We start from the raw sequence: 17,199 nt of genomic DNA on the forward strand, positions 1-17,199 counted from the left end.
CTCGGGTAGTTTCTGTGCGTCATTCTGAGTCCTGTTCTATCCTTACTGGTAATTTTCCTTTTATACTAGAAAATATAATATGCCTGATTTTTTAGTTAACTATTTGCTTGACCTATCTTATTTGCTTAACATTCTAATTTATACTTAATCTAATGTTTTAGAAGCTTTTAATTACTTTTTATGGCTATGTTAATATGATATTTATGCTAATATAGACATTTTTCTCTTCTATAGTCCTCAGTGTTTGTGTGTCAAAGAGGGGATGTGCAGAATTGTTCATTATGGCACTCAGTTTTGTTTCAATTTTCTCCTTTGCTATGACCTCCAAGGAGTCCCATAACTGAGCCTGCCCTTTTAATTAGCTTGTTGATTTGGTGGGCCTCCCTGGAAGTGACATTACAGTTCAGCACACCTCAGAATTGAAAACCGCACCAGCCATGACAGAGTTATAGAAGATGTGAAGGATGTCACTTCCCACATTAAAGGATTGCAGCTCTCTAAGGAAAAATAATCTGCTCTGCCCTTTCTTCTATAGTTCCTCCATGTTCTGAGAGCAGTCCAACCTGCCACTGATGTGGACCCCAAGTACTTGGTTTAGCTGATGTTTAGTTGCAGCCAATTCCTTCTGCCCCAAGAAACTAAAGTTCTCCATCTGATATGTATATTATGTTTACAAAGTTCATAAAGCATATGTATTTTATTTTCTATCAATTTATCTTTGGATTTATAAACAAAAATCAGACTAGGATAGGTTTTTTGTTAATTCTAGAAAGTAATACAAATATCCAACCCGCTATTTCCTAACTACAGGGTCGCGGGGGTCTGCTGGAGCCAATCCCAGCTAGCACAGGGCACAAGGCAGGAAACAAACCCCGGGCAGGACGCCAGCCAACCACAGGGCGCACACACACACACACACGGGACAATTTAGGATCGTCAATGCACCTAACCTGCATGTCTTTGGACTGTTGGAGGAAACCCACGTAGACACGGGGAGAACATGCAAACTCCACGCAGGGAGGACCTGGGAAGTGATCCCGGGTCTCCTAACTGCGAGGCAGCAGCGCTACCAGTGCGCCACCGTGCTGCCCAATACAAATATACCATTCCAAAATATTTTAGAATAGGTGCAGAAATAAAAAAAAAAAGTGTCAGAGATATTCTTTTTATGTACAGAAAGTACACTTTGTGCTTAAATTAATATTATACTTATGATTTAATTGGGTAAAATGTGTAGTTTTGAAGTGTATTTCTTTAACTTTGTTTGGTAAAGGGTTCAAAAAATAGAAATCCTTTTCAGAAACCAGTGACTGTTTATCAGCAAGTAACGTTTGACCGGGTCATTTCAAGATCTAAACTACATTTGGTTAAAAAAAAATGTTTTACAAACAAAATGAAAGCCTAAGCGCACACACATGACCATTGAGTGGCTGTGTGAGGAGTCGTAAAAATGGTGTGACAACTTTTAAGACACGTAATTCAGAAAATGAACACATTATTTCATAGCTATATATGGGGCCAGTTTTACACATTTCTACGCCCTAGCCCAAAGCACATGATTCTGCACCCCCCCCTCAAAAAGTTGATTTATAATTTTCAATTTAATATGTAATAGTTTATTTTTTAAACATATAAGCACTTAATACAATCTTTATAATCTTTGAACCACATTGTATTTTTAATTCAAAACTACTCTACTGTACTTATGAAATTACATAACATTAACACCTAAAAAAAAACTTTCCATTGAATTTCTTCAAGTCGTCTTAAATATCCATCCATCCATTTTCTAACCCGCTGAATCCGAATACAGGGTCACGGGGGTCCGCTGGAGCCAATCCCAGCCAACACAGGGCACAAGGCAGGAACCAATCCCGGGCAGGGTGCCAACCCACCGCAGGACACACACAAACACACCCACACACCAAGCACACACTAGGGCCAATTTAGAATCGCCAATCCACCTAACCTGCATGTCTTTTGGATTGTGGGAGGAAACCGGAGTGCCCGGAGGAAACCCACGCAGACACGGGGAGAACATGCAAACTCCACGCAGGGAGAACCCGGGAAGCGAACCCGGGTCTCCTAACTGCGAGGCAGCAGCACTACCACTGCGCCACCGTGCCGCCCGTCTTAAATATCTACTAGAATTTCTTTTTTCGCTCTTTTGTCCATGAAAAGGCTTCAATCGTTTTATTGAAGTCGACATATCCTGTTAAATCTGCTTCAATGCAAAGAAGTGCAAGGACATCCAGCTTATTTTGCTGCATCGTAGGTCTTAAATGATCCTCGATTCTTTTCAGAGAAGAAAAAGACCCTTTAGCCTAGGAATTTGTCACTGGTGTGCAGACAAGCATTCTCAATAAAATGTCAACGTTTGGATAAACTGTTTGTAGTCTTTTTTCTCGTAGCCACATGCAAAGTGCTAAAAGGGTTTTTAGTCCCAACGTTGCAATCAGTTATGTGAGATTTCAGATGGACAAGAGTGGGTTCCAGATCATCTATGAAAATCAAAAGCAGGTTTCTTCCCTCTACTTCAAGTTCAGGAGAAGTCTTGGCAACGTAAATGTACCACTCAATTTATTCAATGTACAGTATATGGATGTAAATTTAAAAAACAGCATTTTATATGGCCTTTTCAAAATAATACTGAAAAATCTGTAAATATTTGGTTGTTATTTCTTCTGTATATACGCCCCCCCCGACTGCTGCGCCCTAGGCCATGGCCGAGGTTGACCTTATGGGAAATCTGACCCTGGCTATATCCATGAGTCAAGTCAAACAAAATTGTCTGGGGGTGTTTTGACAACCTTTACCCATCATTTAGCTGACATTTTAATGGCAATTGTATTGCCTGTCAGAGATAATTTGTTAATTCTCTTTTGACTTTAAAGAAAAGTCAGTGACTACAGATAACTTAGCATGTTCTGCCATGATTATGGAAAAATATTGCAGAAACACTTCCAGGTTGCATATGTTCACGACTGGTCCACAGAGGATGCCATATCCATTGCTCTTCATACTATTGTGGGACCGCTGCATAAGACAAACTGCCATAACCGAATCCTTGTAGTTTTCTGCAGCTTAGAATTTAATACTCCTCAAGCCTGATTATCGCATTTCTACAACTGGATTTAGAACTGCTTAACTGGAAGACCCTTGTGCACTGATCAACACAGGCTCTCCTCAGGGTAGTGTGCTCAACCCACTTGAAGTACTTGTTATTCAACCAGGACTGTTTGGCCAGACAGCTTCATCATCATCATTAGTATCACTTCTTCACGAATGTGGACATGCAAACAACGTGCATCCTCAAGATTTGAAGCTTTTGTTAGCTTAAACCTCTTCTGCGAGGGCCTTCTTTGTCACATCACTTAATGTCTAGGGTTGAAAAAGATAAAAAGTGTTGCTAAGCCAGAGTTCATGTGCCACTGCCAGTATGATCACCCTCGATTTACTCTGAATTATCAATGGAGTTAAAGGTTTTCTATTGTAGAAACTACAGACTGTCACAAAATGTAAGTGTGATGTGGGTAAGAGTTTGCTGCCTGGGTATAAATATAGCAAGAGATAATGCCGCTGCCAAAACAGTAGCCGTCCTTCCACCACCAACATTTTCTTTCAATGACCATCCACCCATAAACAACTCCTACCATTTGAAGGGGAACAGCCAGTGATGAGTACACCACTAACTATCAGGATGGACTGTCCGTCACTGATGAGCAAGTGTAGAGTGAAATGTGGAGGCTACACTCATGAAAAGCTGCAGTACCAGATGGAGTCAGTCCTGGAGTTCTTAAGGCCTTTGCTGACCAACTTTTTGGTGTCCTCTGTCACCTGCTCAGTCTGTCCCTAATGTTTCAGAAAGTTCATCCCTCATTGTTTTGTTCCAAAGAAGACAGGCGTCTCTTCACCTAATCACTGCAGACCAGTGTCTCACATCATGAAGACCTTTGAGAGACTGATCCTGGACTATATGAGACCTCTTGTGGTGGACCACCTGGACCCACTGCAGTCTGCCTATCGGACAAAGATTGGAGTGGAAATTGCAATTGACTATCTGCTATACAAGGTCTGCTCCTTCATATTTATAGCCATATCCCTTTATGATGCCTCACCGTTACTGGGGTTGCTATTTTTATCTTTAGCCAAATCAGAAGTTTACTTTTTTCCCTTTTTGTCATTCTGGGAGAAGGGGGTTTATTGTTTCTTATAATATGATAACATGTATTCATTGAGCTTCTGTAAAAAGCCACATTTTCCTTCAAGGACAAATAAATAAAATGAAAGGGAACGCTCGGTTATAGGGCACATGCTGGACCCCCTGGAGGTCGTAGTAAAGGAGAGAGTTTAAACAAAACTGTGTGCCATTATGAACAATACTGCAGATCCTCTCTCTGACACACTAACACTGAGCACATTCAGACAATAAAGCAGCAGAAGTGTGTCAAGAAACGCTATGGGGTCTTCTTTATACCAACAGCAATACAGCATAGTGCCTCACTGGGACTGGGATTGCCAAGTCAGAAGTTTTCTTTCTTTTTAAAATTTCCTTCCTTTACAGTCATTCTGTTGTGTGTTTAGACAACAGTGCATATCTATCTATCTATCTATCTATCTATCTATCTATCTATCTATCTATCTATCTATCTATCTATCTATCTATCCCTGTACTCTTATTTAACACTAACGTTTCACTAGAGAAAAATGTTTTCTAATGCAATGGTTTAAGTTAAGGGGTGGCACAGTGGTAGCGTTGCTGCCATGCAGTTAGGAGACTCGGGTTTGCTTCCCGGGTCCTCCCTGTGTGGAGTTTGCATGTTCTCCCCGTGTCTGCATGGGTTTCCTCCGGGTACTTTGGTTTCCTCCCACAGTCCAAAGACATGCAGGTTAGGTGCATTGGCGATCCTAAATTGTCCCTAGTGTGTGTGTGAGTGTGTCCTGCGGTGGGTTGGCGCCCTGCCCAGGATTGTTTCCTGCCTTGTGCCCAGTGTTGACTGGGATTGGCTCCAGTAGACCTCCGTGACCCTGTGTTCAGATTCAACGGGTTGGAAAATGGATGGATGGTTTAAGTTAAATCCTAGGTTCCTCCTGTGGCATTAGTTTAGGTTATGTTCTTTGACATTCTATTTTTCCTTCTTGTTTTTATTTGCTACTCTTATATGCCATAAATAATTTATACAACGTGTAATTTTAATTTGTATTGATTTAATTATAATCAATAAACATTTTAAAACATATAGTCTATATGAAGTTTCTGTTCAACTCTTCTCTAGGATGCTAATGTATTACAACGGAACCAGCGACTGTCAGTTTGTGTTACTGCCGAGGGGACTTATTTTACAGCTACACAACACGTGTCCTCCCACTGTCATAGAGTATGATTGCTTTCTGCGGATTTTACTGTAATGATAACGTAAGTTACACCAAACAGTGGAAATGTAATTAAACGCATCGCAGTTAATGGAAAAAATAGTTTCAGTGTAACAGCTGGATAGTAATTACCGACCTGACTGGTGAATTTAACAAGAGATGAAAGAGCGTAGTGGAGCGTAGTGCAGGTAAGATGAGTGGCGGATCTCCAGTGACTGGCGGTCGGATTTGTGACTTGTTTAGTGTTGTGTCCCGCCAGCAGTAAGCTGACCGCTAAAGGTCCATCTGGCATCACTGTCTGTTCATCTCTGTCAATGTGATAAAGTTAGAGTGATGTGTCCCATTATTTTGCTAGAAGATGGACTTTTATTCAGAGGTATCGGTAACGCGGGACAGAAGACCAAGTTAATAGCACGTTAGCGCTCTGTAGATTTCGGTGTAATACGATTTTGCAAATATTAGCTGAATAGGAAAATACATGCAGTGTTGGGCTAAATGCAGTGTTCTCGTCAAAACAGTTCAAAGCTAAGGAAAGAAAGCAAACCGTGATTACATAGAACAGCAGTCTGAAAGTCGCTTAATTTGCGCACCAGAGTGACGGGGCGCTTATTTGTTTTACGACCAGGCTTTTAATCAGGTGCTTATTCGGACTTGATACGTTTCTTTAACGTTTTTCAGTCATGCAGATTTAAGTATGAACTGCAGTATTTTGGTTGGCAACTGTTAATTATTCCAGTATGACCAATTGTGGGAGTGATTCTTCTTTTGTATTACTTATTTGGCGGACGCCTTTAATTCAAAGGCAACTTACACTTGGTTACATTTCTTTTGTTTTTTCAGTTTGGAGACCAGTCGTCCCAGGTTTGGCTGACCACACGATTCTTTTTAGTGATCCGATTCATTTCGTTCATTTCACCAAAATGATTTGAATCTTTGAATTGCTGATTAGTTCACTTCAAAAACAAGAAGAAGCTATTAAATCTAGAATAGTATCATAATAGTGTAACAACTTTAACCACCAAACAATAAAAACAATATAAAAGCAAGCAACAAAATAAGTAATTCACACATAATAATAATCATCTGTTGAATTTTAACAATAAATAGAAAAAAAATAGTTATACAAATAGAACCACATATATAACAATAAAACTGTGAGAACATTGAAATATGACTAAATTAAACTGATTTCAGTTTTGGATTAATCTCCCACAATCCCGTCCTTTCTGAAGCAATCTCCCATACATAAATATCATCATTGAACTGAACTGAGATTCAGTGTACTGCAAGTCTCTTGTCTGCAGTTCAGTACACAAACTTGCAATGGTTCTCCAGACAGGGACGTTCTTAGGCATAAGCGAACTACACATCCACGTAGGGCCCCGACCATGAAGGAGGCCCCCTACCTGCCCCCGACTTACAATTTTTTTTTTTGTCGGGCTGTGGACCCGGGTCCCCTGGCACTGCAGCCGTCTGTGCCAGTCCCTCACTTCATGTGTCACACATGACCCAAGAGCGACTGAATGGTTTGGCATTAATATCAATTGAGCAAGATGTTGGCCAAACCCTTGATTATTTGGAACTGATTAAGGTTTTCATCAGGATGAAAGTGCGAAAAGTAGATTTCTTACATTAAAGTCTTCAGGAAATTCAGTTCAGTGCATCTATTAGTCTTATTAACAATGGTAATTTATTATCCATATATAATTGTAATCTTCACCTAAATCTCTAATAATATTGTCACGCCGTTGTAACTTTGTCAAATACACTATAGCAAGCGTTAATTTTAGAGATTCATTTCAGATTCATTCAGAAAGATCCCCGTAAAATCATGAAATATCCCAATATTACCGGCCTTCACCAGATCCAGAACAAAATCAATATTTGACCACTCTGCATACACACAAGCGTACATGTAGGCCTACTGGTCATCTAAGACCTTTTTTTATTAGAACACCTTCCTGAGCTTCCCTGGACCCCCCCCTCCCCCTTCCGGGGCCTGCAGATTTCTGAACCGCGTAGGGTCCCCAAACTGCTAAGAACGGCCCTGCTCCAGACCAGTAGGGGCATACTGGTTCATTCAATCAGTCAGAGTACTGAGACGGTCATAGTCAGTTAGAGTGATCCAATCAATGGGTGGTGTTTGGTCAGTCAGCACACAGCCAATCTGTGGGAGCCAGAAGTCTGGCTGGGTTGTAGGGGATCATCCATCCATTATCCAACCTGCCTCCAACCTATCCTAATTACAGGGTCACGGAGGTCTGATGGTGCCAATCCTAGCCAACACAAGGCAAGAAATAAACCCCGGGCAGGGCGCCAGCCCACCACAGGGCAGTTGTAGGGCGATCAGATACTTATTTCTCTCAATGATATGCAAATCAATTTATAACTTTTATAGAATGTGTTTTTTCTGGATTTTTGGTTTGTATTCTGTCTCTCTTCAGTAAAATGAAACTACCATAGCAATTAGAGACTGTTCATTTCTATGTAAGTGACCAACTTACAAATTCAGCAGTGAATCAAATATTTATTTCCCCCACTCTACATATCATGTCTGTTGAACTATGTGGTAACCCATATCATTTTTTGGCATTTACACCTGTCACTCTTTGTTCATCCTCACTTTGTGGATTTAAGTAAAGAAGCAAAGTCTGCAAAAAATGGAATCAAAGTAATACAATATGTAGAGTGTCTTTTCTGTTTAATGCTGTAAGAAAAAATACAAAACTTTCTTGCAAAAGTAAATTGCGAAATGGTTTATTTTTCTGACTGTAGAATGAGAGCAGAAAAAGGTGAAGAACAAGGAGCTGAAATAAATGCATGCGAGACTTACTGATTATGACGTTTGCTGAGATCAAAAATCTGTAGGCACAAAAGTACCACGTTTGAGAGCCTCTGAAGTAGCGCCATCTTCTGGTTCCTGATTTCATGTTTCTTCAGGTATTTATAAAACACTAAGAATCTGGAATGAATTACTAATTTGTTCTTTTAGTTAGACGTTGAAGTAGTTATTCAATGAAGGGTCTTAGATTATAAAAATTTAGTTGCTCATTAGCAGTCATTTTATCCTGTAGTGTTAGTGTTAGATTTAGGCATAGGTTAAGAAAGTTTTACTGTCTAAGAAGTCTGAAGGAGCTTCTCAGAAATTCAGATTTGTTATTTTTTTATTATAATTTCATATTTGAAAATCTCCATAAACTAAGCCCTCATGTATGGCTCAGATGACCTGACATCCCCAGCAACTCAGTGCAAACTATTTGTGGCCTTCCCTGTCAATATCAAACAGGTTTGCTTTTCTTAAGCTGTAGTGGTGGCTTATGTGTCCGATGTGCCTTAACTTTGAAGTGTAATTCATATAATCCATCTTTGAGGAGTAAGGAACATAGGTTTATTGGACTCTGCAAATAGAAAGGATTTCCATCTTTTTTTGCGTCATGTACCACAGCATTATGGGTAAAAAGCAAAAAAAAAAAAAAAAGACTGACATTGTGGCTGAAGCTGCCGTACTTCAAAAGCATTCACACAGCACTGGCACTGTCGGGCAGCACATTATTGGTTTTAAGGAAGAGGGATGAGCTGGTAAATTTTAGAAATGTGAAGCAGTGTTGGAAAATCATCACAGAATTGTCTAATTTATCATTCCTTCCAATAACTGGCCATGTTATCTGACCTCCTCAGGCGAAAAGATCAGCAATTGGAATTATCAGGGTTTTATTCCCTCTGACTAGAAGTCGCGTAGTGTGCCACTAGCGTTAGAATGTTGGTGGCGTTTTTTATGTGTGTGTGTGTATATATATTAGGGGTGGGCGGTATGACCAAAATTCTATATCAACGATATTTTTCTAAATTATCCCAGTTTCACGGTATTCAATGGTATTTGTTTTCCCCATGCATGAGTGGATGTTAACCACATTTTCCACTGCAATTACTGGCTAAGAATAACCTATTCCAGTGTCAAGAGTATTGTACAAAAAAAACATTTTAATGTGCACACAAGTATTAATACAGCTTTGCATTGCCCCATAAAGTGATAGTTTTCAAGGGGGTGGCACTAATGGAGAAGGTATCACATTGCATGACAGATGCAGTCAAAATATAGAACCTTTTTATTGAACAAATTTTGCAAATACAAACTATAATTTTGACAACATATTTTCAACCATACAAAGAGGCATTTAGAAGTGCTTGTCAAAAATTGTATTGCACCGAATATGTCTTAGAAAAGGAATAAGTAGTAAATACTTTTTGTAAACCAACTACACTTCCTGTTAATGTTAACAACTTCTGTCCACTGACACATTAAAGTGACGTTTTAAACAACTTTATCATCATTTAACTGCATAATATTTAAACTAATAAATAATTACAATAAAATAAATAATAGTATTATTACTGATAGTTGCACTATTACTTCAAGACTTCAAGCCCAGGTGCATTACACAGTATTCACCAAATTAAAATAAAATAAAACAAGTGCAACTTGGTGATGACATCTTTACCAACTGAACCATCATTTAGTCAAACTACATTAATATGGACCTTGCTTCAAACTAAGCTATACTGGGAAGAAAAAACAAACTATATGTCGAGAACAAAGTCAACATTTCCACTTTATTCTCGCCGTTTATGTTGAGATTAAAGTCGACATTTCCACTTTATTCTCATAGTTTACTTTATAATTAAAGTAGAATGTCGTAAACTAAACTTCTTCCTAAAATCAATGTTTAATCAATTACTTAATTTACCCCGTCATAGATTAATGCAGCACATTAAATGCTTTGTGTTATGTTCCCCGACCCAGTGGTTAATCACTACGCTTCTTAAACTGACTTCCTCCGCACTAAGAGAAGACAGCAATCACCATACAGAATTAATTCACTTCATGATATTCCTGCTTTCTGAAAATTTAGAATGCTAAGATAAATACTTGATATCATTTTCATGATGAAATGCATTAAAGCAGGTATTACACATGCACGGTAGTGAGGCGGTAGTGCTGCTCCCTCGCAGTAAGGGGTCCCCAGGTGTATGTTCAGTGTAGAGAACTTTATGGCAGGTGTGACGAGGCTCCAAAAAACTGGATGTATGAATAGCTATCGCACAGGTTTAACTTAAATATTGTGCAAATGTTGGGTTTCTGATCTGCTGGTCGGAGACACAAACACAGAATTCAATGCATGTTCTTCTGAGCGGGCTATCTTTATTGCATGCATGCTGTCTCTATCTGACGTACCAAAACCCCAGTTCCTTTTTCCTTCCTTTTTCTTTCACCACATAACCAATCACCACACAATAAATGTCTTTGTGAAATTAAAACTAGTTATAAACTTAGCCCACGGAGTGTTCAGAACTTTAAAAATATCTTCGTTATACATGTTTAATTATGCCAACCATTCAGAGTTGTGCCCATCTCTGAACGAGTCGCCAGCACATCGCAGGATGAATACAAGCAAAACATACACCAGCAGGGTCAATATAGCACAACAAAATCCCACATCCTACATGACTTTAAAAGGAAACTGAAGCACGCCGAGTAAACCCACCAGAAAAACATGCAAATGCAAGGCAGGCACGCCGCCGTGCCCCCATGTGATTAATGCATGCTTTAATGCATTTCACCATGAAAATTATATTAAGTATTTATCTTAGCATTCTAAATGTTCAGAGAGCAGGAAGATCATGAAGTGAATGTATTCTGTGCGGCGATCGCTGCCGGCGCCTCCTCTTAGTGCATGAAGAAATCAGTTTAAGAATCACTTAACACAAAGCATTTAATGTGCTATATAACTTATGACGGGGTTTGAGAAAATCTAGTAAATTAAATATTCACTTTACGATGAAGTTTAGTTTACAATGGTCTACTTTAATGTCAAATTACGAAAATAAAGTCAATATGTCATCACACTATTACACAGTATCCAGGTACATTACACTGTATTGAAAACAAATAAAACAAGTACAACTGGCTTGCAGTATTATCCAGTAGTATAGAAACAGTATTTACACATCTGACCTTTTAAAACTAAAGTTATCTCCAGGCGATGGACGTGACTCCTTTTTTTCGGCAAAAGTTCTTCTGTTCATCATGTTCAACTTTACTTTTAGTTCGGTTTCGGAATGCTCTCTGTCCATTTTCACTGCGCGGCATACCTATGCTACCGCCCACTATTTGGTGGTGTAGCAGTGAAAAAGGCGCTAGTGCAACAAATCTGTGTTTAGTGGTGTAGCAGTGAAAAAGGTCCCCACTCAAGCAGTTTCCCGCTGTGCCACTTTCCGAACGTCATTTAGGCAATTTAAACCGGTGTTGCGGTATAAGAGAAATCCATATCATAAAAAAAATAAAAAAAAAAAATGTTTTCGGTATGAACCGGTATACCGCCCAGCACTAATATATATATAGTATATATATATATATATATATATATATATATATATATATGTATATATGTATATATATGTATACGCCCTTGAGTTTGACACATATGGACTAAATAGAACTTGAAAAGATATATTTTTTCAAATGTGATCGCACAATTCAGATAGAGTTGACGCAAGCACTACAGCCTGCATGCCTCAATAAGTCATCCTCCCCTCGCTCTTACTTTTTACCGTTCATCTAATGAATACACTGAGTATGGCTTTACCAAAACAATCATTGATGGCGAGTAAAGTATCCATTATTCGAGTATGTAGATCGGGATATATATATATATATATATATATATATATATATATATATATATATATATATATATATATATATATATATATATATATATACCCGCGTATCGCAGCGGAAAAGTAGTGTGTTAAAAAAGCTATGAAAAAGAAAAGGGAACATTTTAAAAATAACGTAACATGACTGTCAATATACAGTATTTGTTTTGTGAGTGTTAATGAGTGTTGCTGTCATCAAGGATTTGATTATCATTATATCTTTCAATCAGGTTCGTATTTGTAGGATGTGTTGTGTTCAAGTTACATTCCGTGTTTGTCAATCGTTGTAAAGATGACAGGTTTCATTCATCGATTTGTTTCTTACTGCATCAATAAACAGCTCGTCTTCTTCTTTATCTGAGACCTGACACACTGCATGCACGTTTTTTACACTGTCTTCCTTTAGCGGGACATTGACTTTTTCCACCGTGTGCTTTGTTTCCGCAGTAGCTGGATTTATGAATATGCTAGTATGTATCAGACGCTTCATATTTTTTGCTGCCTTTTCAATTGTGTAATTCGGTTTTTGTTCAGCTCTTTGGAACTGTTGCTTTTTATCTGTGCACTGCGTCAGTTCACGTGAGCCGCTCGGTGTACATGCATCGAAGGTTCCCAGCTGTGCTGGTGCTATTTCGTGCTATGTCCATGGCTGTATTTAATGTTACCTTAGTCCTGGCACTTAAAACTTTCTCTTGCAGTTTCGCTGAGTTTGTGTCAAACACCACCCTGACCATCTCATCTTCCTCTGCATAAACACAGTCCTTCACCCGTGAATATTTAGTGGGAGTTTGCTATTGGATTGCCGCTGACGGACGGCCTTATATGGGCAGGCACTAAATTACAAACGCCAGCGGCAGCCTGTCTATGAACTTAATTTAAAGTGTAGGTTTACACGTGCTTTTTCAGTAGCAGAACTCATGAATATGGTTGTATATGTCACTCGCCGCTTCTTATTGTTTCGCTGCCTTCTCAATTATATAATGCATGTTTTCTTCAGCGCTTTTTGGAGGTCTTCCTGGTTTTCTATGTACTGCGTGATTACGTGGGCAGCGTGATGATGTCACACGAAACTCCGCCCCCACGGCGTTCAAGCTCATCTCCATTACAGTAAATGGAGAAAAACAGCTTCCAGTTATGACCATTACGCCTAGAATTTCGAAATGAAACCTGCTCAACTTTTGTAAGGAAGCTGTAAGGAATGAACCTGCCAAATTTCAGCCTTCCACCCACACGGGAAGTTGGAGAATTAGTGATGAGTGAGTGAGTGAGTGAGTGAGTGAGTGAGGGCTTTGCCTTTTATTAGTATAGATATATATGTTTATATATATATATATATATATATATGTGTGTGTGTATATATACTGTATATGTATATATGTGTGTATATATATGTTTTGTGACAGAGAGGGGGCGCTCTCGCTCCCTTGAACCCTTGTCCACGACTCCAGACACCAGGTAAAAGTCAACAAGTTGACTTTATTAAATCACCACAGTGCACAAAACACCCTCTCCTCCACTATACTCATATAAATCAATCACAATACTAACAATAATACAATCCTCCGACTCCCAGACGCGTTGCCACCCTTCCACCCAGCTCAGCTCGCAGTCTGGGAGCTCCCATAGTCCTTTTATATTTCCTGACACGGAAGTGTTCCAATCCACAGTCTATGTGATTCTCAATCACTTCCGGGTCAGGTACAAGTCTGTTCTTTTCACCCTGGAAGCCCGTCGCTCTTCCTTTGACGAACTTCCAGGTTAAAGGGCACAAATAGGTCTTCGGTCCTCCCTGCCTGCAGCTCCCTCTTGTGGCCCCTGTGATATCCAGCAGGGTCTTGTATAAAAACTGCATGTCCCATGAGTCCCTGCTGGTCTTCGGGGCACCTCCATACTGCAGGGAGGACTCCATCTGGTGGCCTGGGGGTATTAGCCGGGATGACAAGCCGGCCACATCTCACAGTATATATATGTATATATATTTAATTGTCCATGGCAAAAGATGATATAAAACTAAAAGAGGTATCCATATTGCCTCTTAAATCATATTTTAAATGGAGGGATGTATATTCCACCTAAAGTAATAATACAGTACCTGCTAGTTTAAAGACTTGTTGAAATGACTGTTTAAAAACCGTTGAATGTAATTTTTTCAACTAAATTTTAACAATAGCATTGGATTTTTAATAACAACCAACTGCCTATTTTTATAGGCCGGTAGTGGGAAATCTAATTTTTTTAAATCTTCCGTTTCATTTGTTTTTCTGTTCAGTTATACTTCTAAATCATAGACTATATACTGTCTTTCATGACAACCAATTGTATAATTAGACTTAAACTGCATTTTTGTTTGAATACTTGCTTAGTGATACTTTAGGATGGAATTTTTTCTTTTTTTTTTTTTACTTTAAACTCTGATTTGTCCATATTGCAATATTAAACAGAGATTATGGTTGTAACCGACAAATGTGGAAAAAATATATAATACAACACTAGCTTTAAAGAGCACTGAATTGAACTAATTTCACTGCTCTTGGGTAAAGCAATACTGCATATATAGTATAATGGAGTAGCTAACTGTTTACTTTCTTGGCATTAATTAGATAGATGAAATTCTGTCTAATTACGGTTATTTGCAACTTGGACTGAGGGTGATGGTAATGATCTGCTTAAGCAGTGTTTTCAGTATTCTGCAGCCATCTAGTGAATAAAATAACACAATGCTGCAAAAAAAAGTCATGAATATTTCTATGTATTTTGTTACTCTAAGATAACTCATCAATATTCAATGGGGCGGAGCCCTCAACCAAACACAATGGTGTGTGCATGAGAAGGTGTAAAGTCAGCTTCAGATGAATCACGTGATAGTGATAACAATATGAATTGGTCATAAGACCTTTACATGGATAGTGAAACTGGGGCACATGGCCCTGTACGATTGAGCTGACGAAATTGGACTTGTGAATTTGGTCACCTGGAGGTACACCGTGGTGTAAGTAGGTGCATGGCAAAAAGGTAAATAATTGTGATCAAGCAGAAGGACAAAGAAAAACGTTAGCCCTCTAAGCACTTCTCACAATGTAGTAATTATTTGTTATTTGTCTCGGGAGGGGAAAATAAGCAAGTCTATAAGCCTTGTGCTATGGTTGCCTAATATAACACAGTGGGTTATATTGATGATAAGGTTCAGGCACTGACATTCTACCCTCTCTTGTTCGAGCAACAAAAAAAAATTTACAAGAAAAGTGTTCAGAGAAACACACTTGTGCTGTCCTGATTATGATATTGGGCTGTGTGTGACTGTTTCAAAATATGCCACAAAAAGAGCTTGTATAAAATATAGATCAGTACAGCAGTGGGCACTAGACATAACCTTGCCTACTTTACTTATGTTAACGTTTTGATATCTTCATGTTTGTTACACATAATAACATTATTTCTTGTTTAAAAAAAAAAATTAAACATTTTTGACTTGTTTTTCCAGGGACGCACATAGCACTTAAGAGGCTACTTAACAGTAGAATAATAACAGATTATAAAAATAAACTTGGAAGTGTTTTTGGCAAAGATTAATTTATAAGTTTAGGTTGGTTTAAAACATATGGAGAAGTCTCTTTTTGAGTATTATTTATCTTCTTAACATCTACCCACCCACCCATTTTCAAATCCACTTACCTTGAGCAGTACGCTGTAATTAGCCACTAACTAGAGATTTTTTTTGTTTTTACTTTCATAGTGGTGATGATCTACAGAGAACACAAGATGCTGTTAAGAATCTGCAAACCGCAAATTTCCAAAGTTTCAAGTGTAAGTTTTGGACCAAGTTTATCTTTACACTAATGTGTATTTTAAAAGTAGCCTTCTGAAAACCAGTTATATTTTTTAAGTAGTGTATTAAGCAAGGGTGTTGTGTGATATAATTTAATTTATTCAGGAAGGTTTGAATGTGTGTGTTTTATACTGTAAACGTCCTGCCAAGCAGCATCTAGGCATAAATTTCAGTGCAGTAGTTTGTGGTAGTCCAGTAAACTTAAAACAGATGCCGTTAGTCCCTGCTTATGTGGGATCTGAGGACAATACTTTTTCTTCTGGTCTTCCTTAGCTTTCTTTTTAATTCTAGTGAAGCAACATCAAAGCTCACAGTCACAGCTTCTGGCAGCCGTACTTAAGAAGCTTTAAAGCACTCTTGCTAAATTTGTATTTCTTTGAGCTTTACCAACCTTTCTCCTTCCATTTAACACCCCACTTACCACTGTCCAGGGCCCTGACCCGTCTTCATTCATCTGTGCACACTCTTAGACAGTGGTGCTGTCATGTGGCCTGTTAATTGTTTGTTGTATCAACTTAATTTGCAAAAACTCCCCTCCTAGTGCAGCACAGTCAGTTTACATTTGCATAGCTACAATATAGACCCCAAAGTACTGATGTATCAGGTCCAAAATTTGGACTGTGACATAGTCTGTGGTCTTCCCCGATCACATTAGTGAGTTGTGAAACCTTTGGCAGTGATCGGCTCAGCAGTGTGGATTTGTTTTAAAGATATTTCATTTTATACACACACACACACACATACAAGTTGAGCTAATATAAAGTACTCTGGCAAGTGTGAGCACTTAAATAGTTTATTATTGTTCATTTTTTTATTTGTAGTTCCTGAAATCAAGCTTCAGATGGAATCTTCAAGAAATAAAATATTACAGTACATGTCCAGGTATTATTTCAGCATTAATTGTTGCTTTTTCTTGTTGATCTGGCTTCCTTAATTATGCAAGAACATCATTTTAAAGTTCTTAAAATCTACAGTTTTGTACACTTAAGTAATCTGGACTAGCATTTTGAAGAAACTGCTATACAAGAATATGGAGTTTAGATTAGTTTTATTTAATAGCCTGATATTCTATTTGCAGATGAATTTGTTTTATTTAATACTCTGATATTCTATTTGCAGGTGATCAAGTCAAATCTGTGAGAGCAGTTGTTAATCCACATATATCTAAGTGAGTACAATTCAGGAATTTAATTATTGGCTTTGTATTACAGTTTTTCTCAATTGCTAAAACACAATTTCTGAAACCTTGCTCCATTTTCTGAAACCATTAAATGCAAAATCTT

At 38.4% G+C, this 17,199-nt stretch overlaps 1 protein-coding gene across 4 annotated transcripts in view; it reads left to right on the plus strand.

Moving 5' to 3' along the window:
* The first annotated feature begins 5,329 nt into the window (after nucleotides 1–5,329).
* The window catches only part of gfm2 (GTP dependent ribosome recycling factor mitochondrial 2), a 46,304-nt gene continuing 34,434 nt past the window's right edge, over nucleotides 5,330–17,199 (plus strand). Inside the window, exons 1-5 of one of the 4 annotated variants that reach the window (XM_039758434.1) lie at nucleotides 5,330–5,416; nucleotides 8,149–8,313; nucleotides 15,824–15,894; nucleotides 16,738–16,798; nucleotides 17,036–17,084. In XM_039758434.1, coding sequence (XP_039614368.1) covers nucleotides 15,829–15,894; nucleotides 16,738–16,798; nucleotides 17,036–17,084 — 176 coding nt within the window. In that variant the 5' untranslated portion in view covers nucleotides 5,330–5,416; nucleotides 8,149–8,313; nucleotides 15,824–15,828. Of the gene's footprint in view, nucleotides 5,562–8,148; nucleotides 8,314–15,823; nucleotides 15,895–16,737; nucleotides 16,799–17,035; nucleotides 17,085–17,199 lie in introns of all 4 variants that reach the window. The other 3 variants (XM_039758435.1, XM_039758437.1, XM_039758436.1) reach the window with 3 other exon arrangements.

This window comes from Polypterus senegalus, chromosome 7, assembly GCF_016835505.1.
Source record: "Polypterus senegalus isolate Bchr_013 chromosome 7, ASM1683550v1, whole genome shotgun sequence".
Classification (NCBI taxonomy): Eukaryota; Metazoa; Chordata; class Cladistia; order Polypteriformes; family Polypteridae; genus Polypterus; species Polypterus senegalus.